Consider the following 26,779-nt stretch of genomic DNA (forward strand, 5'->3'; position numbering starts at 1 on the left):
ATATAGTATCGTACATGACCCAAATAGATTGACTATAATGCTTAACCTTTTGCATGTTTTGCTACTATTTTTACAATGATGTTGAAAGCATTACCATATCGGTTCCATGGTTGTTGTTGTGCTTTAAAGGTAACTTTTAAAATAATGTTTCAGCAATGTTTCAGTAGTGTAGGTCAATTTAGTTTCGGCACCAGACCTTTTGTATTACAGTATATCTTACTAAAATATTATGACATTGTGTTGATCTCATTTACCTTCATATTGGCATTAGGTACTATGAATCTACATTAATGTGTTATCAAGTGTACAGTAGTAGTAATAGTATTTGCCTATTTTAGGCTCCATAAACTCAACAATATTATATTAGATTTTTTTGTGTGTGTACAGTATGTCTTCAGTGCACATATGAATAATCTTCTTTTAAGACTGAACTTGAACATTTAGCAAGTATCAGTAAAATGGATGTTTAATTTTGAGTGCAATTGTATATAGAGCTTGTCTTTTTTTTTTTTTTTTTTTTTTTTTTTTACATTTTCCAACTAGGTTCGTATAGCAGCGTCATGGCATTGTGTTTTTAAATTAATTAGTGACAATGTTTTGTCATGTGTCAGGACTAGTGGTTTAGTTAGGCTAAAAAAAAACAACAACCTCAAAGATCTTTCACAAATACAATTTGAAAGGATTGGCCCATTGCCTATAGCATGGCTTTTAAATGTCTTTGAAAAGTACAGTCATTTCTTCTGGCTATTCAGCGTGTGCAACAGGAGCTCATAGGTAAAACTATTAGATGGATAAGTGGGATAGCCATTAGTTCAGAGTGCTGTAAGAAAGATGGGAAGAACGGAGGGAATGGCCATTTTGAGAGAGGGATGAAGGGATGTGTGAGGAGATATTAGTGTTGTCTCACCATCTCTCTTCTTCTTTTTTCGATAACCAAAACAACAAAGAGTCCATTAGCTTTGTGCGCTCTCATCAACAAAGTGTGTCTTGATGAAATTGGCTGTAGCGCATGGCCTCACATATTGATCCATACCGGTGTGGAAGTAGGCCAAGGATCCTCTGAGAATAGTATAGCTTTCAAAACACTCAAGCAAACACAACTTAGCCTAACTCAGGTTTAAACATGGGAAACTCACAGGACACCAAATCATTGATTGTTCTAGGATACTAGGGGGTACTATGGCTTCGTAATCGTCTGTGCGCAGTACACGGTCACAGTCATACATCCACGTTTTGCGTGTTCATCGATTTTATGTCATTGAAAAGACCAGGAAGAAGGATCAATCTGCTGACTTAGATACGCTCGCTGGATTTGTGTTTCTGTGAAGCTATTTTGTTCTGTTTTGACAGAAGAAACGAGCGGCAGACGTTTCTCTGCTGTATACGCAGAAACAGCAGATCTTGCAGCAGTTCCTGAAGGGGGAGTTTGAAGTGTTAAAAATGCGAGCAATATTTTAATTTGGCCTCACTGCACTAATCCTCACGCACCCACTGAGTCTCTTAGCAAAGACGGGGCCTCACTACCATACAAGAGCGCGTTTCTCAAACATGGCTGTTCACAATTAAATGTGATTCTGAAAGTGCGTAGACGTGAGAACGTCACAGAACAACACTTCAACAAAATCAATTGGACCTGAACGAGTTCAATGAAGGAAAATTCATGAACTAGTTCATATTTTGGGTGAACATGAATTGAATTTAGTTCATTTCTGCCTGATGAACGTTATTGAGAATGCGCTTAATCTGGCGTCAAAGAAAGTTTTTTTGGACGAAAGTTCATTTACATTCAAGAGTGCCAGGCTTTGTTGGGGACTTCCAGGACAAAACATGCTTGAACACACTATATACGAGCCTTCATATGTCAGGGGGATTAGGGCTGGATGTAGCAACCGATTCAGTGCGTCCGTCTTTCATGTTGACATGCGCGAGGTGCGTTCAGGGACACACCGTAAATGGGAGAGCATGTCTTCTTCGTCAGGAAAATGTCTTTGTTTCAGAATGCTTTTGTTACAACACTGTACGTTCACATTGTCATAATATGGAATTTATTTTGGGTTGTAATACAAGATGAACTAGTTCATTTTTGGAACAATGAACTTAGTTCAAGATTTTGAATAATGAACAATTTTTTTTAACAGATCATTGTACTCATGTACTGCTGTCATGTCATACTGACAATTTTAACAAAGAGGGTATGACAAAAAAGTTACAGAAAAAAAAAGAAAAAAAAAGAACTCCCCTTTTTATTATTGTTTAAAGTTTCCCGCTGTCTTATTATACTGTCCTTGGAAGCATTCACTTAAAGGGAACACATTACGGAAAAGTGACTTTTTAATTCCTTGTATACACGTATTTGGGTCTCTGGAGTGCCAGCTGAGGGACGTAGTTTCCTTGTATCCAAAATACAATACGTCATTTTGATGCCCTCCCCAGGTGGATGCCTGGGGCCACTGCCCGCCACTCCCCCATTGCACCGCACCAGTGTGGCGCACTCTGCAGTAGACAGTCTCCCATTTAATACACGGATGTTTAGACAGGGTGCTAACTGAGGTGTAATTCTTGATTCTTGGGGTACTTTGACCAAAGCTCGTCAAGACACCTGGGAACTGTTTTAATTTGTGAAAAAAATTGCACAATATATCTCCTTTAATGTATTTAAAATACCTGGTGGAATATATTGACGATATCTGAGTAAAGGCGGAATATTGGATGCAGCGCTTGTATTGGATCTCATTAGATTATGCGGGTGTATGCAATGTTGTGACTGGCGAGTGGAGCTATATAATCTGCATCCATGTTTGCGCCTCTCTTTTTATTAATCTTAAAGAAGAAACTGAAGGACTATTTATCTCACCATGTGAAGGAAGTGACACACTGTAGCATCGTGGCCTCATAGACTGTATGCACTACATATTTACTGTACTCACTCACACTCAGACAAGAGGAGGAAAAAGGCTCTCAAGAGGCGGGACGATTTTATGAGTTACGCCTTATAAAGCGTGCAACAGTAAAATCCTTCCCCCAGGCTCTCACTGATGTGATGGGGTCTTTTATTGGGGTCACGAGAGTGCATGAGAAATCCAAGTGTGTGCTGGAGTGTGTTACTACGTGCGTGTGTGTGTGTGTGTGTGTGTGTGTATCCGACGTGCAAAGTGTTGACCTGGCACTGAGCCACTGCTCAGTTCATCTGGGTCGCAAAGGTTGCCTATTAATTGTTTACAGGTGAGTGTGAGGCATCATTTTTAAACTGATCATTATTTTCTTGTGAGGGAGACTCAAATACACAAAAACACACACACATGCGCGCGTGCACACACAGTTTATTGAACCAGCTTTCTTAAATAGCCCATGGTCATTTAATGATGTAACTAACGGAAAGCCTGTTAATATGTTATTAGATGTGAGTGAGAGCGCGCGAGATGAATGCGCACATAAACAGCAACATACTGTGTGTTAAGACCCCTTTGGTTTTTATATCTCCCTTTCTACAACATGGGATACATAATATATTTTTACATTAGTTACCAGGCACCGGAGAGGCTTTTATGCTTTTACACTTCATAGCCTAGTTGTCATTTGAGATGGGGTTGCTCAGTGGAGCATGACCTTGTTGGGCTTCCTTCTTGTTTTTGTCTCTCGGTTGTGAAATTATGCGGTTAAAAATGAATAAAAAGTTGTTTCATATTCATAGACAGTAGCCAAGGGCATAATCGTTGATTAATTGATCATTAAAAATTCTGACAATGGTGTGGAAGTGGTTGTTGATTAATCATGTCTCAAAGCAATTGAGGCAAAATGGAGTGCACGTCTTGGTTGCAACCAGCAGAGATGTTGATTCAGTCTCTATGAGTTTGCGAGTTCATCTACATGCCATCAGGGAACTCAGCTACATCCACACACACATTTTTTCCCCGTATTTTATTCCTTTTAAAAGAAAACCACTATTCAAAATAATTCATTATTTAAAAAAAATTGTTTTGCTTGTAGGTGGGTTAATGTATGTATCTATCCATGCATCCATCCATCCATCGATTAGGAATTGATTTAAAATGGATAATCTTCATAATTTCCCCCATAGTAGATCAAGGAAATTTAGGCCCATCCTTAATGGACATGAGACTGAAAATTGAATAAATAACAGCTCCAATAACATGTTAGAAAATGTCAAGTCATGCTAAAGTATGCTAGATTTATCATCCATGTAACCATTTTCTGTATCGCTTATCCTCGTTAGGGTCACTGATGACCTGGAGCCTATCCCAGCTGACTTTGTGCAAGAGGCGGGGGGACTGGTTGCCAGCCAATAGACAAACACCCGTTCACACTCACATTCAAACCGACTGACAATTTAGTGTCTGCAATTTAACCTAACATGCATGTTTTGGAATGAGGGAGGAAACGGGAAGAAGGCCAGAGAAAAATCCGCAAGCATGAGAAGAACATGCAAATGACACAAAAGAAGGCCGGTGCCAAGATTTGTAACACAGAACTTCAAAACTGTGGGGCAAACCACTAGAGCACTCTGCTGCCCAACATTTATGGTGTATTTTCTTAAAATAATATACAATACATTTATTTTATGTAAACGTACAGTATATTATGCGAAGTGTAGTAGTTGTAGTAGTGGTTCATTTGCGCAGTATTGGTGCACTTCCCACCCAGTAACGGTGTGAATGTGCGTGTGTATTGTTGTCTGCCTTTTACCTTGAGTCAGCTGGCGCCCGCTCCTCACGACCCCGAGCAAGATACAGTGTTACGAAAATACATGTATTATAACTAAAATACACTAAAAAGATACTGTCTGATAAAAGGTTTTCCAACATTTCATAACAGTATAATATTACATGACTTAAAAAAGGAAACTTGCAGTGTGATGATCAAAAGAAACCTAGTATGTTCCATTTTCTTGTATTGAGCTGTGTTTACATCCCACTGGAAGTAAAAGTAAACATTGTTAGTTACCTTTGACAAATAACCATCACAAAAATGCACACCTTTAAAAACTTACAATAAATCATTGGTGGTGTAATCACAAATGCTCACTGTCAAGATGCTTATAAATATTGAATATTTCATATAAAACCAGAGGAGGACTCCATCCAGTACATTAATATTACAAACCGCTATAGATATTGAATCTTTTTTTTTTTTTTTTGCAGTGTATTTTACAAGATATAGCAAACGCATTTGCACATGAATTAAAAAAAAAAAAAAACACTTTTGAAGACAGTGGATTGCGTTTGTCGAATGTTCTCGAGCAATCTGATGTGATGATGCAGAGTGTTGCGCTCTGTGCTATCAAAGGAAACAATGGCCGCTGACAACCCTTTCAATTGTGGCTGCTTGCAATTTCTGAGGGGAGTGGGATGAGCGGAAAAGCTGTAAGAGGATTTTGACGTTAGGTAAAAAGGAGAGAATTGGGAAATTGGGAGAAAAGATCGACGAAGAATCACTGGGATATATTGGATTTTCAGTATGGTGGTTCATTAATGCAATTGTTTGTAACTTCACATTTTATTTTCATAACAGTACATGAGATCTGAACTTAATTTGACATCTTCTTAGTCTATATTTACTGGAACTAAATATTAATTACACTTCAATTGTGGTTCCATTGAAATACACGAGAAAATCCAGAAGATGCCCATGCAGCGGAGTCGTCTTCGACCGTGGATGGAAATCTAAATTTCTAGATCTGTAAAGGCTGAAGTGAAATGTGTATTTCATTTCATTGTGTACCTAATATAGTGGCAGCCGAGTGTATCCCCAGCATAATCTTCTATTAGTACCGAATGTTGTTTTCTCTTCGTGGCCCTCAGGTAAAAGTGATGGTGCGTGTGTGTCCGGCATCTCAGTCGGACGCGGCAGAGTCTAGTTCTTTCCTCAAAGTGGACCCCAGAAAGAAACAGATCACCATCATGGACCCGTCGGTCAATCAGACGCCAAGTGCTGCCTCCCAGAAGAGAGCGATGGGCAGCCAGGTCCCTCCAAAGATGTTTGCCTTCGACGCTGCCTTCCCTTCCGATGCGTCGCAGGTCAGTGGTTAGTCCCTGTAAAATCAACGGTGTTCTACCTAATATTGCACTGATGGGTTAAAACAGGGCAGTGATCCAATTACTGCCTAGTATTGAGGTATACTGTACTGTGTATACGCAACTAAATGGTAGCTAATTCTTGGAACTGCTACTATCTATCTAGCTAGCTAGCTTTCTAGCTGTCCATCATCACCTATCACCTGCCTACCATCCATCTATTTCTGTAGCCATCCATCCATCCTGTATGAATCCATCTACCCATCCATCCATCGATCATCACTTTGCTATCATCCATTTTTCAATCAATCATCATCTATCGGCAATTTACCATCCATCCATCCATCTCTATCCATCCCTCGAGTTCTATATGTAGCGTGTTATATGAGAGTGTTAAATACTAGGCCTACATCAAGTTTTGACAGTCTCTTGACCCTCAGCTCTAATTGGTTCTTCATGACTGCCTTGCCTTACCTGTTGCTAGGCGGAAGTGTGCGCGGGAACAGTTGCCGAGGTGATTCACTCGGTGGTGAATGGAGCAGATGGATGTGTCTTCTGCTTTGGACACTCCAAGCTGGGTAAGACGCGCACACACACGTACGCACGTGCATGCATGCATGCACGCACGCACGCACGCACGTACGTGCTAGAGAAATCCAGTGTGTGTGACTCGGCTGGCCCTCCATCGATCAGCGGGAGAAAGAAGAGGATTTCCTAATCCTCCTGGAGGCAATCTTAAAGGGCTCGGAACCTCTCACTGCAGACTAAAACATATCACGACCAACATGCACATTCACAATCAAAGCCTAGCCTAGAAACTACTAGGACAGTGGTTCTCAAACATTTGACACAAAGTACCACCTAAAATAATTCTTAGCCCTGCAAGTGCCACCATCATGGCCAATATCAAAATACCGGAGCGTAGTAGGCCTAAGTCTTCATAAAAAAATTTTTTAAAAAACGAGGCAAAGATTTTATTCATAAAAAGTACATTTAATGTAATTGTAAACCACTTTAGCATTATTTATAGTTTGAACATTAACACTGCTCAAATATACATATATACACAGACACACACACACACACACACACACACACACACATATATATATATATATATATATATATATATATATATATAGATATAAATTGTTACATTCAGATGTATTTGAGGTAATAAGTTAAATACAACTGAACTAGGCAGTGATTCTTTCGAGTACCACAAGAGAAAGCCCACCTACCACTCGTGGTACTTGTCCAAGACTTTGAAGATCATTGGATCCAAACATGCATATTGGACAACCATGGGTCAGCCCTCGCCGTGACTTGTGCTTGTCACTGCACAATGGATAAATGATAAGTGCGTCGTTTTATATCATGGAGGAATCGATCAAACAGCAGTAGACTTTGCTCTTTCAATCAGTATTACTGTTCTACGAGGTGATATCGCACCGTGCTGACCTCACTAGTTCTAAAGGCTGTAAGAGCAGAGGAGTGCTGATGTTGTCCCACTACGGCCATCCATAGTAATGAGGCTGCAATACAAGGGCATTAACGTTTTCACTAATTAAAATAAGTAACACACTGACCATTTATGGTGGGGTCTGTGGATGTTGGCTTTTTGACGCACGCTGGCTCACACAGTCTGCTTTCGATGAACATGGAGAAATGACTATAAGTCCAACTGTGACTAAAATTAAAGGAGGACCTTCAGGAATGCAAATGATTTCCTCTTGCAGAAATGGTGAAATCCCAAGTGCCGAGAGCTGTTTACCTTATTTAGCGACATAAAATAATATCAGAAACTGGTCTCAGCACGATGCAGTACATTTCTACACTACAATGATAAACATGTTCAACACTGTTAACCAAAAGTGAGCATTATTATTTTTGTAAAGCTAGATTTTTTTCTCTCTCTTATTGTCTCTGATTAGATACAATTGGGTAGACATAACATTTTTGTTTTCTTCTAATTGCAGAGCTGTTTTGAATAAAATCCCACAAAATATAATCATAACAAAAAAAATTTGATTTTTCAAGTAACAAAAAAAATAAAAATTGTTTTTTTTAAATTAACTTCTGTGCATTTTCATACACACTGTAGAGTGAAAAGAAACTAGGAATTGAAAATCGGGAAGAAAAGCCATATTCCTATTATATATTTATTGAAACGAATTATATGTCATTTATCACATGGGAAATGGAAGTAAATGTAAGAAGATAAGAAAAAGAATGTGGGTTGCCATCTTAGCTCGCTCCTGAACAGTCATTGTTTTTATAATGACTTCAGTGACACAAAAAAATTCTATTAGCAATTTATAATACATCCTTCCATAAAAAAAGGAAACGTTTAATTTTCTATTAATTTCCATGCCTTTTTTGTTACATTTTAGTACAGTATTTCATTTAAACAAACCTATTTCCAATAACCACTCCCAGACATTGTCAGCTTTCTGCAAAATCCAGAGCATTCACGTTTGTATAAAATCCTACAAAATTTCTTCGGCCTTAATTTGTTCGACCTGATATCGTGTACATCTACTGGAATGATTGTGAATTGTGTTTTAAATAAATCATCTCCAATTCTTCCAGTTACTAATTCAGTTCGTGCAACATTTTCCAATATGTGATTTCACCCATGGTAAAAACATACTGTGGGCCCTATTTTCATCAACGGTGTAAACAGATGGCGCAAGGAACGGTTTAGACCAGTTTTGGTAATTTCGTAGATCAGTGCAGCCCGGTGGGCCGAGAGTGGGCGGGCTGCGCGACTGTGAGTGAGTTTACGGCCAACTTCATTCACTGCCAATAAAGCGGATGATGCATAATCGCAGTGATGCGTGTGTGAGTGGAGCATTCTCGCTACTCGTGGCTGGTGTGGCAACAGACAATGTACCCTTATTAAATACAGAATGAGCTGGTGATAAATCACTGGCGACTTAAATACAGTATGTCCGCAGACCTCGGTACCTGTCTGCCTGCGCCCTGCTTAAATTCACCAAAATCGCTTTAGACCAGCGGTCTAGCCTGCGCTGGCAGTTAGACGTGGTCTGAGCAGGCGGAGGTTTACAGACTAACTTTCTACCATCCAAATTGTCACTTCACCGGGTGCATCTCAAAGGACACACCCTCGCTGTACCGGAACATCCCAGCTGAAGCGAACCTTGAGCTTATTCGAAAATCTGAATCTGCCGGCATTTGTGCTCCGCCGCAGATGTGCTGTCTACGAAAATAGAGCCCCATATCCTTAAAGCCTTACTTAGTCAAGCTAAAAATATAGCAAAGTCAAGCCCCCCTCTTTTCGCCAAAAAAAGATGGGATGAATGTATTAAATTACAGACAGCAGATACTGAATATTAAAATCGAAATGGCACATGCACATACAGTAGTGTAGGATAACGTGAGTGAAATACGTCTTTTTGAAGGCTAGAGACTGCAAGGGGGAATCAACTTAGTGATTTGACACTCACCTACAAGAACCTACAGAATATATTAAAACATATATTAATTTATTCTCTTTTTACCTCCAGAGAATCTGCACCAATTTGCCTTATTAAAGTCTTAATAAACCTTAGCTATTCATTCTAAATCATTATATTTAACATTTATATATTACAATATTATTATTATCATGTTCTTCTCTCTGTGACATATACCTTACTGGTGTGACAGTGCGTCTTAATGCTCCAGGAAACAAAGCGGTGGAGGCAAGAGAGAACGTTGTAAATTTACTGTGCTGCTGACAAGCACTTGATCCTCCATTGTGTCGCAGAACAAATCATGGACATTTCACATGACAGGCTGTTCATATCCTTATAAGTCTTCAGTAGGGTGTCACACATTGTTTTCGTGAGTTCTGAGCTCCTGACAGCCAGAGCAGGTGTGTGTACCACGCAAGTTTGTGTATATGCATGTCCGTGTGTGTGTGTGTGTGTGTGTGTGTGTGTGTGCACCCATGGGGAAAAACACACATCATACACACTGAATTTCACACACTGTCTGTCTATTGGATGCAGGCAAATCCTACACCATGATTGGCCGCCATGACTCCCTACAGATGCTGGGTATCATCCCCTGTGCTATCTCCTGGCTCTTTAAGCTCATCAACGAGAGGAGGGAGAAAACAGGGGCGCGCTTCTCTGTCCGCGTGTCCGCAGTTGAGGTTGGTGCTGCTCCACTCCATTCCAGACCACTTTTTGGGCATGGAGTCTCTGGGGTACCAACTGTGGGGGCACTGTCCCGAAATGGTTGCGCCAGACATGCTGCAGTGCGTCAACTCGGAAGGGAAGGCAAAGAACACAAAATTTGCTTAAAGAAAGCTTGACATCCTCATCATAAACAGACACAATTTGTTCCTTTGGGTTTGCTAGAGGATATTATAAGAAACTCACATGCGCACTGCCTGCTTGGGAGTCTTATCTGAAACCCTTTTTCAATACCACTTATCCGTGTATGTGTGGGTTTAGAATTTAAGGTATGTACTGTAAGTAATGCATTCCCACTGGACACAGTAGTTGCTGTAATTGGTGCATGCTTACGCTGAACACTTTCCATCCGTTTTCCCAGAGGACTGTTTTCAACGTTGACATGGAAACCATAAAAAAAAAAAAAATTCAAAAACCTATGTTCAAAGACATTTTTCAAATGCTGACATTTTTACGTTCCCAAAATCTGTAAGCAATCCAGCCCAAAGTATCCCAGTTTGACCGGTTTTCAGTCGAGAACCTGTGGCATAAACACACCCTGACCTGCTTTCTGTTATACTGATAAGCCATTTTAAGAATATAGTCCATGACAATACTGTACATGGCTTTACTGTTAGTTTATATATATACGGGTGTGCTTGTAAAAGGTGTGGGGCAAAGAGGAGAACCTGAAGGACTTACTCTCTGAGGTGGCAACTGGCAGCTTGCAGGATGGACAGTCACCTGGAGTCTACCTGTGCGAGGACCCCATCTGTGGCATGCAGGTACAAACAAGGAACATATAGATACAGTATGGTCAACATTGTACTAACTCATGAGTGTATGTGTGTGCATGTGTAGGGCATAGCACCCGTGGGAACTTTAAACATCTGTCTTTTTAATTTTTATTTTATTTTTTTTAAACAAGATGTCACCGCAGAGCCACCAAAGATGACAATAGCTGATGTTTAGGCTTCGTTTGTGTTTACACATATCATATTTGTATAAATAAATGACATACATGTATTTAACTTTTGTCCGAAGACGCCAGCAATGAATGAAACAAAATTTTAACAAGTTTGGGTTCTAACAATTATGTCATGCTCGCTAGCGTAGCATACACACGAAGTCAGCTATCCTGTTTTCCGGGTTTTGGGCATGTGACCTTCCGCATATTGTGGATTCTAGAACTAATACATAACACTCTTCATAAAAAAGACCCGTGCCCCCCGATTGGCTGGCAACCAGTTCAGGGTGTACCCCGCCTCCTGCCTGATGACAGCTGGGATTGGCTCCGGCACGCCCGCGACCCTAGTGAGGAGAAGCGGCTCAGAAAATGGATGGATGGATAAAAAAGACCCCTCATTTTTTTTATAAGTGAGACCAGCGTAAAGAGAAGTAAGCCACGTATCACTTGAGTTGAGTTGTTCTGCCAGTTTTATTGGAGTAACAGTCAAGTGAAATGTGTGGCAAGAAGATTACAAAAAAAACATCCCATTGGATGTTAAAATGTCAGTAATGATAAGTTGTTACTCTAAAAAGGGTTTTATTTGAGAGAAACCTATGCCAGATTTAAGAAAGGTTTGTGTTTTGTCATGCCTCGATCAGACTACAGGATTTTAGCCCCAATATTGGCAATATTGATTTTCTAGATCAGCCCCGACATATTTTGTCGGGAACGACAACATTTCTTGTAGTGTGACATAATTCACGACCAACGATATGGCCCTACGACGCCAAGCCTGTTTGATTTTTTGAATATCTTCCGTGTAGTGTGACATAACGACAACTCTCCGACAGCGCACCTTGACGTCGACCAATAGGATTGCGTATTGGGACCGCCGCATCGCCTAACATGTTTGCCGTTGTCAACATACTTACACGCCATTGTCAACATTTATTCACATGCACGAACCAATGCTTACAGACGCTTAAGAGCATGATTCGCCGGCATGATTTCGTACAACCGTAAGTGCTAGCACTAGGTTGCTAGGCTAAATAACGTTTTGTTTCCAGCTTGCGAGCCGTATCGCATTAAAAGTACGTGAACATAACTCAAGCGATCCTTGAATGAACGTCCTCTCCCAAGCACTGGTGATGACCACCACACAATTTTCCTCATTAAAGAGAACTCTTTACCCCTGACACAACAGATTGGCATTGTTGTTGTCGTCGTCACCATGGCAACGCGTGTATCCGGTCAGGTTGACCGGGGTCACGTTTTCTGCTTCCTCCTCTCCGACAGTGTTTATTTTGAAAAGATAAAGCCCAGTGATCATAAAAGACGGGATGTGGTGGTATCGGAATACATGTCATGTAGTGTTGCTAACGTCTGCCTGAGATATGGCAAGACTTTATGCCACTAGTCTGACATAGTGCAATCGGGAAAGACCAAATTTGTCTTGGAGTCTGATCCAGGCATAATATACAGACAGTAAAACACATTTTCATCACAACACATAGTGGCTACTTGAAGGATCGGTACTTGCTATCGGCGAGTACTCAAATGTCAATACTTGGACTCGTACTCTGTATGAAAATAGTGATATCGGTGCATCCCAAACAAAAAGTACTGAATATTTTGTGAAATTCTTGTCAAGAAACCATCCAGTCGATGTTTTTGAGGAGGTGGTATATCAAGTGGAGAGGATGTTGAAGAATAGTACATCCATCCATTTTTTTTATGGGGCTTGTCCTTATTAGGGTCACGGGTGATCTGGAGCCAATCCTAGCTCACTTTTTGCGAGAAGTGGGGTACACCATGGACTGGTTGCCAACCAATCAGAGGGTATATATAGATTAACTATTCACCTTCACGTTCACATGTATCTTCTTTGACACAAACATGCATGCTTTCTGGACTGTGGGCAGAAGCCAGATCACCCGGAAAACAACAACACAAGCACAGGAAGAACATGTACTGTATTTACTTATTTTTTTACTATAATGTTTCTGATAATAGTAAAAAAAAAAAAACATTATTATTATTATTATTTTTTTTTTACTGTGATTTTTCTGATAATGGTGACTGAATGGTTAGCACATCTGGGATAGGCTCCAGCACGCCTGCGACCCTAGTGAGGATAAGCAGTACAGAAAATGGATGGATGGATGTTTCTGATAACTCTTTGCGTGAAACAGAGTACAAATGAAAGTGGGTGCGTGTTTGTGTCTGATGTTATATGGTTATAGGATTAGGGGGTGTGATACAAGCACATCTGCATAATCCCTCACTAATCTGACATAATCTCATCAGTAATGATACCCTGCAGTAAAGCGCGCGCAAACACATCCATGCACATACATGGACACACATGCACGCGCGCGCACGCACACACACACACAGCAGGCACATTAGAAAGGTGTTAATTGAATATGCCAATCATTCGAGTGCATGCTCGGTGGCGTGAATAGCAACATCAATGCCTTACCCTCCCTTCTTGTCTGGCTGTCTTCTTAAATAATCATCCCTCTTTTCCATCCTCACTGCAGCTCCAGAACCAGTCCGAACTGCGCGCTCCGACGCCAGAGAAGGCAGCCTGGTTCTTGGACGCGGCCATTGCGGCTCGCCACAGCAACCAGCGTCCCGACACCACCGAAGAAGACCACAGGAACTCCCACATGCTGTTTACGTTGCACATTTACCAGTACCGCATGGAGAAGACAGGCAAAGGAGGAAGTGAGTTCTTCTTATATTACTCAACAATCAAATATGCACTTCACTACAGCAGTTTGAGAACCCCTGCTGGAGCATTCTCAAACATTTTGGGTCCAGGGACCCTTTTCAGGGGAGAAATGTTTCCAAGGACCCCCCCTAATAATCTTAACACAAATAAAACATACCAGGTGTACCCCTAAGTGGCACATGATTTAACCAAAAAATTGGAGAAAGAAAACTAATAAATGTGATATCACAAGATAAATTTGTATTTTTCCAAGGAAAAAAAAGGTCAAAATTCTAACAAAAACAAAGATGAATTTTGTCAGGATAAAAAGTTGTGATCTTGCAAGAATTAAATCATAGTTCTCCAAGATATAGTTTTAATATTATGATATTAAAGTCAAAGTTTAATGATGAATATTAATAATATTCATATTTTGAAAAGTGAATTTAAAAATACAACTATACTCTTGTAATATTACGCCTTTATTCTGATGAGAAAACATCTCTATTTGCCAAAAAAAAAAAAAAAAAAAAGACCAGTGGTTTCTCAATTTATGTTACCCGTTTTTCGAGATACGAGCCATCACTCGGCTGATTTTTTATTTAATTTTTCTTGTGTGGCAAACAACAATTTAGTTAGCTATGGTGGTAGCAATCTTCACAACAAGCAGGAGTTTGGCAGATAGTGAACAATTATTAAAAAATGATTGTAAGTTTACTTTAAAGCTAAATATAAAACAAAGTTGTGTATTCAACCAAATAACATTAGCTTTGTCTTACTACAGTCCACTAGCTAAATGCTAACACGTAATGCAAAATGCTATAGATGCACTAGCAAAACTAGCATCGATGTAGTGGTAATTCTAAACCTTTAAACAACTTGTATTTGAAGACAAACGGTAGACGTTATAGGCAGGAAATGCCCTTTGGATTATAATGATGCACAAACTGTTTAAGTGTATATTCTGAAAAACAAAATGTTCTTGTTAAAAAAAAAAATAGGACCCCGTAAGTAGGTATGCACTTTTTTTTTTTTTTTAAATTATACAACCTAGTAATGAATTGAAAATGATTTTGCGTACCCCCATGCTATGGCTCGCAAACCCCCTTAAAAACCACTGTACTACATACAGTACAGTGTTGAACCAGAACCTTTTGTTTTCAAATGTTTAAGTTTTCCGTGCTTGTCGCGCAAACTCGTCATCCACTTTTTACCATCTTGCCAGTGTCGGGAGGTCGCAGTCGCCTCCATCTGCTGGACCTCGGCAGCTGTGATGTCGGCGTCCTCGGAGGCGGAATGGTCGGGAAGGCCAGGGAGAACTCTTCGCCCAGCTCGGCCCCTCTGTGCCTTTCCCTGTCAGCGCTCGGCAACGTGATCCTGGCCTTGGTCAACGGGAGCAAACACATCCCGTACAAGTAAGCGCTGATGTGGAAGTGTATGAGAGAGGAAAGGAAAATGTGATAAGATGCTTTGTTGCGTAGAAACATTAAATTAAACCATGGTGCAGGAGTCCCTTTTAGCTTCTTGGAGAGAAGAGATGTAGTGGTAGCGCTCGGGGCAAGAACCATATTTGGTAACGGTGCCTCTCTATGAGGCAGTAGAAGTGCATATTTATTTTCACAAGTATATACAAAAAGTTTTCATGTACTCCAGTACCTGTGCAGGATTGAAACGTTTAAGTATTTCAATGAGTACCCCGCACAAGGTTAACATCAGAATGAGATTTTAGAGAGCCAGAGTGGAATAAAGAAAAATAAACCTGCATTTTTTTCGCCCCGTGGTTTTAGGAAGTCATTGTCAGAAACAACACCTGCTGTTGCATATTCATCACTGTGGTTTAGTGACGAAAGCTACAAAGAGCTTGAAAGATAAACAGTTGAAAAGAGGCGAACAAAGGGCAGAGGACAAACAGTGGAAGAGCAAAAAAAAGCAAACATTTTTCAATATGCATTAGCAGTGTACACTATGTAAATCTCTCTCTACGTTTCCCTTAATTCTGTGTCCTTGTTCTACTTAACGTCATGCCTTCTTGAGGCTATGTGGCTGTGTGCGGCAAGCTGGGTTAATTAAATCACCAGCGCTTACATTTACATGGTAAAACAAGCTCACTGAACCTGGATTTTTACTTTGATGGCTCAAACTAATGTGGGATTGTGAAGGGATTTAGACTCAACAAGATGCAAGCGAGAGCGTGTCACTTCAGGGCTATAGAGTGGGATTATATGATAGCTATTCATTATTAAATGTGTTTGGCGAGGGTTTGACCATGCTTGACAGTAAACCACATCCATCCAATAACTATACACTCACTGGACACTTCATTCGATACAATCTGATAAAATGCATTACAAGATATGGAGTCTAATTTGTGGTGCTAAGGGTGTTAATTGTACTTCATGCATTTTGCTGGTACGGTGAGGCCTAGTGAGGATAAACCAACTTTGGCAACATTATCAATGTTGGACGTAGATTTTGACAATAACACATTTTAGATGGTCAGATGTGTTTGTGGAGGGCTAAGCCATCCAAACTGAAATCTTGGCCAAAAAATGTCTTGTAAATGTAATACAACACAAAGAAGAAAATTGTTAAGTAGCCTGCCAAATTTGAATGAATATAAAAATTGTCAGCTATATAAAATAAGGCTCCAAAATCATGAAAATGGAGTATGCCCTCGAGTTCCAGGACTGAGCGGGGGTGTCTGCTGAAGGCACATAAAACGCACGCTAATCGACTTTCACCTGTCAATCAAATATGTTCACTCGCATCCTACGTGCTCAAGTGTCTGTAGTCAGCTACTTCTGAATAAGCTGTGCCGTCGCTGTTTTTAATGAACAGTTACTGTAACTTTCCCATGTCCATGCTATATGGGGACCCAAACACAACAACACCGAGGGAGGCGCTGACATATTGGACGCCGGTTGCGGCGCCAGGTTTTGTTGGCCGCACCACAGCTCCAGCCGCTCCACTTCCTGCCGATATGCATACTCCTCACCGTCCTTGATGAGGCCGATGACAGTGGTGTCATCTGCAAACTTCAGGAGTTTGACAGCCGGGTGCGCTGAGGTGCAGTCGTTCGTGTAGAGAGAGAAGAGCAGCGGAGAGAGGACACAACCTTGGGGCGCCCCAGTGCTGATGCTGCGTGTAGATGAGGTGGCCTCCCCCAGCCTCACCTGCTGTGTCCTGCCCGTCAGAAAGCTGTAAATCCACTGGCAGATGGCAGGTGAGACGCTGAGCTGGAGAAGCTTGGAGGAATGGAGTTCAGGGATGATGGTGTTGAACGCTGAGCTGAAGTCCACGAACAGGATCCTCGCGTAGGTCCTTGCACTGTCGAGGTGTTCTAGGATGAAGTGCAGTCCCATGTTGACTGCATCATCCGCAGACCTGTTCGCTTGGTAGGCAAACTGCAGGGGGTCCAGCAGGGGACCTGTGACACTCTTGAGGTGGTCCAGCACGAGACGTTCAAAGGACTTCATGACCACAGATGTCAAGGCGACAGGCCTGTAGTCATTTAGACCCGAGATTGCAGGTTTCTTGGGGACTGGAATGATGGTGGAGCGTTTGAAACAGGATGGTACATCGCACAGTTCCAGAGATCTATTGAAGATCTGAGTGAAGATATTTGACTTTGGAAAAACCTCACAGCACACCACCAAACATAAATGTCAGACAACAAAGATACATTATCTGTAGTAAATTAGTAATGCTTCGGACAAACTGGGTTAAATTGGATAATTTCTTGTGGCACACCAGATGATCTCTCACGGCTCAGTTGGGAATCTCTGTCCGGAAGACAGTGTGGTTAAACTACAGCATGAGTATTAAGCAGAGATTTATATAAGTCATTTACTGACCCCTGCACTTAAATGAATACTTAACAAACACATCAAGACTCATGAATTTAACTACATTCCTCTCTAAGAGGGAGAGAGGAGGATTACGTGAGGCCTGGGGCAGCACACGTGGGGAAAAGAGAAGAGGTCAAGACTGATGTGTTTGAATGCAAACGTGTTTTTGAGAGATATGCCTGCAGGACGTGTGTTTTTTTTTTTTTTTTTTAAGAGGGATAGCGGCAGGAGATCTATGGTCACAGCAAATGTATTGTATACATAAAATGGCTTGAATGGCCTTTGGAGATACTTTTTCTTAAACACACGGCATACTTTTAGTCTCCATTCCAGAAATCTAATCTCTATGAGCGAAAGATAAACTTTCAATATTAGTTTGCGTAATATCTGCAGTGCTGCTCTTAAAACATTTGTGCTTGCTGGAACTAATCTATATATAGAACAGAATGATTAGCATTAAGTTTGCCTCTTATCTATTTGCGTAAGCTATTTTTATTCAGTGTTTGTAGGTTTTGTTAGCAATGCTATTAATAATACTGCGAATGACATCATCAACATATTTAGCACATACTGTCTGCTCTCGTCTGCCTGTGCCACAAGGGACAGCAAGCTGACCATGTTGCTGAGGGAGTCGCTCGGCAACATGAACTGCCGCACCACCATGATCGCTCACATCTCGACCTCCCCCGGGGATTTTTCGGAAAGCCTCTCCACCGTCCAGATCGCATCTCGTGTCCTCCGCATGAAGAAGAAAAAAACTAAGGTCACCGTGGTGAGTTGAAACAAAACATTTGCTTAATTTGTTACATTTCAAAGGGAACATAAGTCAAGCAGTGCACCATCACATCCAGCAGGTGGCCTTGTGGTGAAATTAGCTTGTTACGACAGAACAGTGATTAAAGTTATGTCAAACTCCCCGTCCTTTCTTTGCTATGTGGGGCAGTGAAGCCCCCTGCCCCAAGTTCCTCATGAAACAGCATAGCTAAAAAAAGCCAATTTTATTCTTGATTCGGCTCAGAGGTATGAATCAATTGTATTGAAAAATAATTTTAGGATTTCATACAAATAACACCACAATCTGATTGAAATAGTTCATCCATCCATTCTCTGTACCGCTTATCCTCACGAGGATTGCGTGTGTGCTGGAGCCTATCCCGGCTGACCTTGGGCGAGAGGCGGGGTACACGCTGAACTGGTCGCCAGGCGCAAGCCAATCGCAGTGCACATAGAGACAAGCATTCACACTCACATTCACACCTACAGACAATTTAGAGTCTCACCAAACCAAATATATTTATTTAAAAAAAAATGATGAACATAAAATAACACTATCCTCACCCCCCCCCCCCCCCCCCCAATTTTTTAGTTACTCAATAAAAGAATAGCAAATGCAAACGCCTTCTTTTGTCCAAAAATAAACACAAAAGACAATCGCTGTCATCAAAATAAGGAACATTCTGTTCCTACATTGGGAGGATGAAATGAGGTATCGTGCTAACACTCATTAGATTTTTACAGTACATAAAATTATTGGGTGAAGATTGTTCGAAATAGATTAATTAAATCACTCTATGCCACTCTCCTGTGAAGTGCAAATTAAATGTAACACCTTGTATAAAAATAGCATTTTCTCCCTGTCTGTAATCATTATCTGTCCTCAGCAGTACACCTCCAGCTCCTCTGGAGGAGAGAGCTCCTGCGAGGAGGGTCGCATGCGACGGCCCACTCATCTGCGGTCTTTCCATCACCGCGACTCCAACTCAGACTCACTGCTGCGCCTGTCCAGCGACCAGGACGAGCAGTATTCAAGCAGCGAGCAGTCCTGTGACACGGTCATTTACGTGGGTCCCAATGGGGCCGCTGTATCAGATCGAGAGCTGACAGACAATGAGGGTCCGCCGGAGTTTGTGCCGATTATTCCCACCCTGCTGCGAGCGAAAACATCAGAGACGCAACAAAGTCAGGCGATCCAGAAGGTGAGTAACGTTAAGGTCATGATCCAACTTAGATGAACAGATGATCACCTTGAGTTCTGCTCCAGCAGGTGCAGCCCGAGCCCGAGAGCCAGGACCAGCAAGGGGGTCTATCTCAGGCCCAGCCCGCTCAATCCGTACTTGGACAACCATTGGCCCCCGTGCCTGAGGAGGGAGCCGAGTGCCTAAAATGTAACACTTTTGCTGAGCTGCAGGAGAGACTGGACTGCATTGATGGCAGTGAGGAGGTGAAGAGTATTCGATTAGAAAGACGCTGCCCTACTTATGAACGTTTGCGTTACCAACAATGGGACATATGAACTGATTGCTGTGTTAGTTAAAATTTTGGTCGCAATGCTTCTGCAAATCTGAATTTTATGTTGCATTTTATGTTGCATTTTGCCACAACCCATACCAAAGTCTACTCTGCCAAATCCATGCTGCCCCACCCATACAACGTCAGTTCGAAGACATTTAAAGTATTTAAAGGTTGAGGTTGAGGAAGACACTGTTGATGAGACCTTTTCAGTGAGTTATGGCTGGTTTCATCGGATCAAGAAACATGCTAATTTGCAACACGTGTCAGTTAGTAGCGACGCAGCGAGTGTCAACAAGAACAAAACTTATGATCGTAAAAATAGAAAAATGTGGGGGGGAAAAATGACTTGTGAAAAACTTACAAACAATGTCTGGAACCTATCTTATTTCAGAGAAGTTTAATTTGTACAGTAACACTGTTATAAACAATCATCTTGGGACATCTGGTCATTACCCCTACGGGAAGTGACAATGAACAAAAATATACATTAGGATGCAGCTCCCCGGTGGGCTACTTGACGACTTTGGGAGGGGTGCTGCAGCGTGAGAAAAATAAAGCAAATCTTTACTTGTTATTGGTTAAAAGCAACATGAATATATTTTTAGTTCCTACAGAAAGAAAAAAAAAAGACAGGCTGGGAATATCTGTTAATGAGGGCAGATCTTAAAATGACTGATATACTGTTAATAATGAGATGGTAAAATGACAAGCACAATAACGGATGACGTATGCTGGTGTTAGACTCACTGTGACGTTAAAATATTGTAAATGGTCGCGAAGTGGAGGTTCACTGTCACACTTTGACTAACCCCTAGTCACCATTCCCTTGATTACCTCATTGATTCATAGGTATTCATAGTGTTTCTTTATTTGAGACCTGCAAAATGTTTATAATATAAGTAAGAACATTGTCCAGCTAACATTAAATGTTCTTTTTCCATTCGTTCTGTTCAGGTGCCAAAGTTTCCCTTTGAGGAGGTTCTGATCTGTAAACAAGGATCCAAAGATCCATGTTTTCTTTCTGCCGATTCAGTCGCACCTGCTGAGACGGCCTCTGCTGCTCCATTGGATACAGAGGTCAAAACAGGTGAATTATTTACTTGAAAAAAACAATATGTTTGTAATACTTTGTCAGTGGAGTATTTTATTCTCCGTGTGCAAACAATCTATGACCACCAATATGTATTTCAGCATCAAAGTACGTGTTAAACATTACTCCCCCAGGAGGTGCAGTCCAGATCTCCTACTCCTTAACGGAACCTTCTAAGAGGAAGACAAATGACGAGCAGCTGCAGGATATCAAGGAGGTGGTGGAGGAGGCGGAGCTGGCTCAGACCATGATCCACAGTCTGGCTCAGAGTTCTGGGTCTGCCCTCATGTCTGGGTGCAGGAATGTCACAGGAAGCAATGCCTCGAACCTTCTTCACAGGGCCAAGGCCTCGCACCAGCATGACGGGTGAGGCAATACATTAACAGTATGCAGTTCAAACTAAACTCACAGTAAACATCCAAAACTAACAAAACATTATTATAGTGACAATGGCAAACAAATATTAACATAAAGCTTTTGTAATTAAACTGATTTGAGCTGTACCCAATGAAGTTTCTGAAGGTATTTAGTCATAAAAAATAAGAACGTTTACTTGTCTGGACAGTCGTGAGAGTCTGTCCATGGGAGTTAACACTGAGGCGAAGACACGACCACTCGGATCACCACGCCTTGGCATCGCCAGCCTGACGAAAACTTCAGACTACAGGTTAAGTTTATCAATATGTTAATCTTGCATTCAATTTTCCTTGATGCTAAGGAATATTGCATGTTGCCTTATGATTCAAAATGTAGTAAAACTGGTTTGTCCCCAGGCCTCCATCCTCGCCGTCTCAGCGGTGTAAAGTGTACACTCAGAAGGGAGTGATACCAGCAACATCCCCACTGTCTTCACACACTTTATCTCAGGATGGACAAGCAACTGAAGCTTTGACCTCTGACAGTATGTCTTTCTACGCATCTGCTGATTTTATTTGTATTACAATCTGTTAGCTTGATTGTTAGAAATTGCACCTTATATTACAACCCCAATTCCAATGAAGTTGGGGCATTGTGTTAAACATAAATAAAAACAGAATACAATGATTTGCAAATCATGTTCAACCTATATTTAATTGAATACACTACAAAGGCCAGATATTTAATGTTCAAACTGATCAACTTTATTGTTTTTAGCAAATCATTAACTCAGAATTTTATGGCTGCAACACGTTCCAAAAAAGCTGGGACAGGGTCATGTTTATTACTGTGTTACATCACCTTTTTTCAAACAACATTCAATAAACGTTTGGGAACTGAGGACACTAATTGTTGAAGCTTTGCAGGTGGAATTCTTTCCCATTCTCGCTTGATGTACAGCTTCAGCTGTTCAACAGTCCGGGGTGTCCGTTGTCGCATTTTATGCTTCATAATGCGCCACACATTTTCAATGGGAGACAGGCCTGGACTACAGACAGGCCAGTATAGTAGCCGCACTCTTTTACTACGAAGCCACGGTGTTGTAGCACGTGCAGAATGTGGTTTGGCATTGTCTTGCTGAAATAAGCACGGGTGTCCAAGAAAAAGCCCTTGCTTGGATGGCAGCATATGTTCCTCCAAAACCTGTATGTACCTTTCAGCATTAATGGTGCCTTCACAGATGTGTACGTTACCCATGCCATTGGTACTAACACAGCCGCATACCATCACAGATGCTGGCTTTTGAACTTTGCGTCCATAACAATCCGGATGGTTCTTTTCCTCTTTGGCGCGGAGGACACAACATCCACAATTTCCAAAAACAATTTGTAATGTGGACTCGTCGGAACACTTTTCAGAACACTTTTCTACTTTGCATCAGTCCATCTTAGATGAGCTCGGGCCCAGAGAAGCCGGCAGCTTTCTGGGTGTTGTTGATAAATGGCTTTTGTTTTGCAGAGTAAAATTTCAAATTGCACTTACGGATGTAGCGCCGAACTGTATTTACTGACATTGGTTTTCTGAAGTGTTCCTGAGCCCGTGTGGTGATATCCTTTACACACTGATGTCGGTTTTTGATGCACTGCCGCCTGAGGGATCGAAGGTCATGGGCATTTAATGTTGGTTTTCAGCCTTGCCGCTTAGATGCAGTGATTTCTCCAGATTCTCTGAACCTTTTGATGATATTACGGACCATAGATGTTGATATCCCTAAATTGCTTGCAATTTTACGTTGAGGAACATTGTCCTTAAATTGTTCGACTATTTTCTCATGCACTTGTTCACAAAGAGATAAACCTCGCCCCATCTTTGCTTGTGAATGACTAAGCAATTCAGGGAAGCTCCTTTTATACCCAGTCATGGCACCCACCTGTTCTCAATTAGCCTGTTCACCTGTGGGATGTTCCAAACAGGTGTTTGATAAGCATTACCCAACTTTCCTGCCACCTGTCCCAGCTTATTTGGAACGTGTTGCAGCCATAATATTCTAAGTTAATGATTATTTGCTAAAAACAATAAAGTTTATCAGTTTGAACATTACATATCTTGTCTTTGTAGTGTATTCAATTAAATATAGGTTGAACATGATTTGCAAATCATTGTATTCTGTTTTTATTTATGTTTAACACAATGCTCCAACTTCATTGGAATTGGGGTTGTAAAAAGTCCAAATAGTCATTGTCTATGTCAAAGTCTGCGATTGGCTTGCAACCAGTCCAGGGTGTAACCTGTCTCGTGCCCAAAGTCAATTGGGATTGGAGGATGAGCAGTACAGAAAATGGATGGGTTGGATTGCACTTTTATTGCACAGCAACAATATTGATATTTGATACAAGTGTATTGATAATGTACTATAAGAGATAATGATTAAAAACAACAAAAAACATTGATATTGATAGTTTGTCCCACCTCTTAAATATATATCCGTTTCCTAATACAAATCCTGTTCAGTGTCGTGAGAAAGCTGGAGCCAATCGTAGCTGACTGTGCATTAAAAGGCAGACCACAACCTGGACTGGTTACCAGTAAATCGCTGGGTTGTAGAAAATAAATTCTACCTGTGTTTTTTTTTTTTTTTTTTTTTTTTTTACACAATGCAGACAGTCTGGCTGCAGACAGTGGCCGCTCTTCAACTGAGTGCCCGCTATCCAGAACATCTCCTCTTGGCATGAGTCCACAAGTCAAAGACCCAAGGCCATCTCTGTCTGCCAGCCTGGGCTCAGCAGAAACCCTCTGTGACGATGACGTACCACAGATACCCTTGGATACACACAGGGATGGTGAGTGAAATTATTCTCAGCTTCTACAATTTAAAGGTGTTGAGGTCCGAAATAATTCAAATTCTACCGCTGCAGGACTAGCTGGACATCACTTGCTGTGTGAGGCTCTATTAGTACACATGGGGGCTTTCGGAGAAGAGAAGGTGCTCGATGACGCAGCCCTCATAATGACACAGAATCAAACCTGCCGCCCGCCGAGCATCATCAGCTTCAATAGCGACTGCTGCTCTGTGGACGCCCAGCCCGGCGGAGCCCTCACAAGCCCCGTTGAGGATGGCGATGCAGAGAGCTATCATGTGATTGCAACAAGCTCTGGAGTTACAGAGGTTGTTGCCAAGGCAGAGGTTGGTGTGGCTGACTTGGTTTTGAGATCACAGAAACAAAGCGTTTGCTATTTAGGTCAAGATACTCCTCGTGAAAATCGAGAAAATTTAATATGGAGTTCGTCTCCCCCATTGCTGCTAGAACTTCTACAAGATTTAGAATTTGAAATATGTGTACCAGGTCTAAATTTGCTGTAAACATGGCATACCCAATCCATAAGATGTTGGGTGTAGAATGATCCTGCCCGTATTTCTTTTTCGTCATTTAAATTCTTTTACAGGTGGCAATGGCTAAACTGCGCATGGACGGGGATACAGTAGCCTCAGTGATGTCCCCTCTCCCCTCCTGGATGAGTGATCTGAGTGGGTGCAGTGAGGGTGATTACTCGCTCCACAGCTTCAGCCAGTCCCAAAGTCAGCAAGGGGAAGCCCTGTCTGAACCCAACCAAATTTCCTTTGGACTGGATGGGTCAGGAGATAATGGAAGCAGTGGATATTTTAGAAGAGGAGGTTTGGAGGGAGAGCTGTCAGAGAACAGATGGGAGAAGGGAACACCAACCAAGGAACGGTTGAGAAAACTGCCACCATCTATGGCTAAAACGACCATCCAGTCCTTGACAACACTTGGGAACCTCTCCACCTTCAAGACGCCAATCAGTGCTCACTCATGTGTAGCTATCAAACAGATGGCCATGCAGGAACCTGCGATCTGCTCCTCACCGACAAATTTCAACCTACAACAGTTAGCTTCCATTTCCAGTGAGATGAGCTTTGAGGACCCCTGGCTGATGCGTGGTATGGAGGATGGGAGGCCCAAAGAAGAGGTCAGGCCAGTGAAGAGGGAGACGGAGCATTCAAAGAGCGAATCGGGCCAGAAGATTGAAGCAGCTGGCAATGAGAACCTTGAGAATTTCTGCAGGGATGGTGAGAAAATATATTTCATTATCTCTACCAAACATAAAATGAGAGATTATGTATGTTATGATGATTACCTATAGTTAGCAGAACTACACAAAAGTCATTGTGAGAATGGTACAGCTAGCCCCCAGAAATGTCACGGTCCGTCGCCATCGTATGCTATCCTCCATGAAACAACAAATAGCGTTTTAACTTATAAACAGAAATCCGGAGCGTCACAAATGTTTAATTTCGACCTTGGTAGAAGTCACTTCTGGTTATTAATAATGTTACCAATGCAGATTGTCTGCGGAATGGTGTTTAATATTTTGATAACTGATTCACAATTTGTTTGTCAGCAGTTGAAGATCATGGTGGCTCTAGTGGAGGCGCAGAGGTGGTGTCATCTCCAGACTCTCTAAAGAGAGTGGTGGATGGCTGTGAGATGGTCAATGCTGTTGGCCAAGCAGAGTGCTACAACCCAGAAATCCATCGAACTGCCAGTCTCCCTCGTGCCTGGCACCGCCTGAACCGCCAGGACGGCTTAGAAAACACAATGGAGTATAAGTATGTTGGTGCCACCTCTTCAACTCCCTGCAGTCCCCGTGCCACCCTTGACCGCAGGGGATCAACTGGAAAACAAGGCTTTTTCGCCAACAAGAAGGGAGGGATCCCCCCTTTACCACCTGTACGCAAGTCCAGCCTTGACCTGCGGAACAGGGCAGCCAGTCCACTACACCAGCCCATTCATGAGGTCTCAATTGTGGGCAGCTCTTCAGATGATGCATGTGGTACCAGACAACATGACTCCAGTATAGACAGTAGCAGACTCTTTAGTGCTAAGCTGGAGCAACTTGCAAGCAGAACTAACTCTTTAGGGCGAGCCCACAGTGGCTCGCACCACTATGACTGCTTCTCTCTGGAAAGGGCTGAGAGCCTCAGAGGGGGAGGATCGAAGGGAGACGGCACCATGCCTCGTACCGGCCGCAGCCTCACTCGTGCCGGAAATGGCTTCGGAGGCAGTCCTGGTCCGAGCAGCGCCCCACAGTCGCCTGCCAAATCAAGCGGCCAGTCAAAGATCTCAGCTGTCAGTAAGCTGCTGATGACCAGCAGTCCCAAAGCCAGGAGTCTGTCTGCCTCCAGCACCAAGACTCTCAGCTTTTCGACCAAGTCTCTGAGCCAAGCCTCCAGTAGAAGCTCAAGCCTTCCCCCTAATGGAAAGGTATGACTTAATTTTCACCGAGACTGCAC

General features: G+C 41.9%; 1 protein-coding gene across 1 annotated transcript in view; it reads left to right on the forward strand.

Moving 5' to 3' along the window:
- Positions 1-26,779, forward strand: part of kif26ba (kinesin family member 26Ba) — a 118,348-nt gene that overhangs the window by 74,724 nt on the left and 16,845 nt on the right. Inside the window, exons 6-22 of the mRNA XM_061667518.1 lie at positions 5,820-6,035; positions 6,517-6,610; positions 10,049-10,194; positions 10,885-11,001; positions 13,709-13,895; positions 15,107-15,296; positions 18,330-18,501; positions 19,391-19,705; positions 19,771-19,950; positions 20,976-21,108; positions 21,246-21,477; positions 21,677-21,778; positions 21,885-22,012; positions 24,129-24,308; positions 24,384-24,652; positions 24,913-25,555; positions 25,891-26,750. Of these exons, the coding sequence (XP_061523502.1) occupies positions 5,820-6,035; positions 6,517-6,610; positions 10,049-10,194; positions 10,885-11,001; positions 13,709-13,895; positions 15,107-15,296; positions 18,330-18,501; positions 19,391-19,705; positions 19,771-19,950; positions 20,976-21,108; positions 21,246-21,477; positions 21,677-21,778; positions 21,885-22,012; positions 24,129-24,308; positions 24,384-24,652; positions 24,913-25,555; positions 25,891-26,750 (4,164 nt within the window). The remainder of the gene's footprint in view (positions 1-5,819; positions 6,036-6,516; positions 6,611-10,048; positions 10,195-10,884; positions 11,002-13,708; positions 13,896-15,106; positions 15,297-18,329; positions 18,502-19,390; positions 19,706-19,770; positions 19,951-20,975; positions 21,109-21,245; positions 21,478-21,676; positions 21,779-21,884; positions 22,013-24,128; positions 24,309-24,383; positions 24,653-24,912; positions 25,556-25,890; positions 26,751-26,779) is intronic.

The sequence above is a fragment of the Phycodurus eques genome, chromosome 2 (assembly GCF_024500275.1).
Source record: "Phycodurus eques isolate BA_2022a chromosome 2, UOR_Pequ_1.1, whole genome shotgun sequence".
Classification (NCBI taxonomy): Eukaryota; Metazoa; Chordata; class Actinopteri; order Syngnathiformes; family Syngnathidae; genus Phycodurus; species Phycodurus eques.